A 1,114-nucleotide genomic window follows, 5' to 3' on the forward strand; every position below is an offset into this window, starting at 1 on the left:
GAGCCGAGATCGCACCACTGCACTCCAGCCTGGGCGACAGAGCGAGACTCCATCTCAAAAAAAAAAAAAAGTCAGGGGTCTTGCTGGAAGACTGTGGGCAGGGGAGCCCCCACCTGAGCCTCAGTTTCCCCAGGTGTACAGTGGAGCGCTTGGCCTCCCGACCCTGAGTTCCTGTGGCTGGGGCAGGCACTAGGAGCCAGATTGGGGGCTCTGGGCCCAGTGTCCACTTGTCCTTCTCCTGGAGCGCCACGGCTGGCTTCTCCTGGGAAGCAGGGGAACCCTTCTCCCCTTGACTGGTATCTTACCCTTTGCAGATGAGTTTCAGTGGAGTCCCGGCCCAACTGGTGCTGAGTGGCGAGGGTGAGGGTTTGCAGCTCACCCTCTGGGAGCAGGGTCCCCCCGGCACCTCCTACTCCCTGGACATCCTGCGGAGCCACAGCTGCGCCCCCACCACCCGGCAGTGCCTTCACCACGCCGTCCGCATGCTGCAGAGTATCTGACGCCCCTGAGGGTCAGAGTGGACCCCTGCATGGTAGTGCCAGGAACCCAGGCTCCATTTCATTCCTGTGGCTCCCCACAGACGGGCTGTCCTGGGGGAGAGTCGGGGGACACATGGTAGGTGGGTTCTTGCCTTGTGGCATGACTGTTCAAGCCAGACTTTGCTGGGATCTCTTCCTTTTTCATTAAAGACAATTTGAAATGCTGTAGGCCACGGTCTGCCTCTCTTTGGGGGAAAGCGTTTGGAGGAGCTTTGGCAAAGGAACGATGACCCCACGTGATGTTGCCTCCTCCCTGTTGCCCTTAGTCGCAGAGGTGGGCTACATTTTCACCAATGCAGACATTAGCACCAGAGGGCCAGTCTAGTGGCTCATGCCTGGAATCCCAGCATTTTGAGAGGTCAAGGCAGGAGGATCGCTTGGGCCCGGGAGTTTGAGACCAGCCTGGGCAACATGGCAAGACCCCATCTCTACAAAAAATTAGCTGGGCTTGGGCCAGGGGTGGTGGCTCACGCCTGTAATCCCAGCACTTTTGGGAGGCTGAGGTCGGTGGATCATGAGGTCAGGAGATCGAGACCATCCTGGCTAACCTGGTGAAACCCCGTCTCTACTAAAAA

At 58.5% G+C, this 1,114-nt stretch overlaps 1 protein-coding gene across 1 annotated transcript in view; it reads left to right on the top strand.

The window, feature by feature from the left end:
• Positions 1–697, top strand: part of PLK5 (polo-like kinase 5) — a 15,526-nt gene extending 14,829 nt beyond the window's left edge. Inside the window, exon 15 of the mRNA XM_011964109.1 lies at positions 315–697. Coding sequence (XP_011819499.1) covers positions 315–500 — 186 coding nt within the window. The 3' untranslated portion in view covers positions 501–697. The remainder of the gene's footprint in view (positions 1–314) is intronic.
• The last annotated feature ends 417 nt before the right edge of the window (positions 698–1,114 follow it).

The sequence above is a fragment of the Colobus angolensis genome, unplaced genomic scaffold (assembly GCF_000951035.1).
Source record: "Colobus angolensis palliatus isolate OR3802 unplaced genomic scaffold, Cang.pa_1.0 Scaffold64, whole genome shotgun sequence".
Classification (NCBI taxonomy): Eukaryota; Metazoa; Chordata; class Mammalia; order Primates; family Cercopithecidae; genus Colobus; species Colobus angolensis.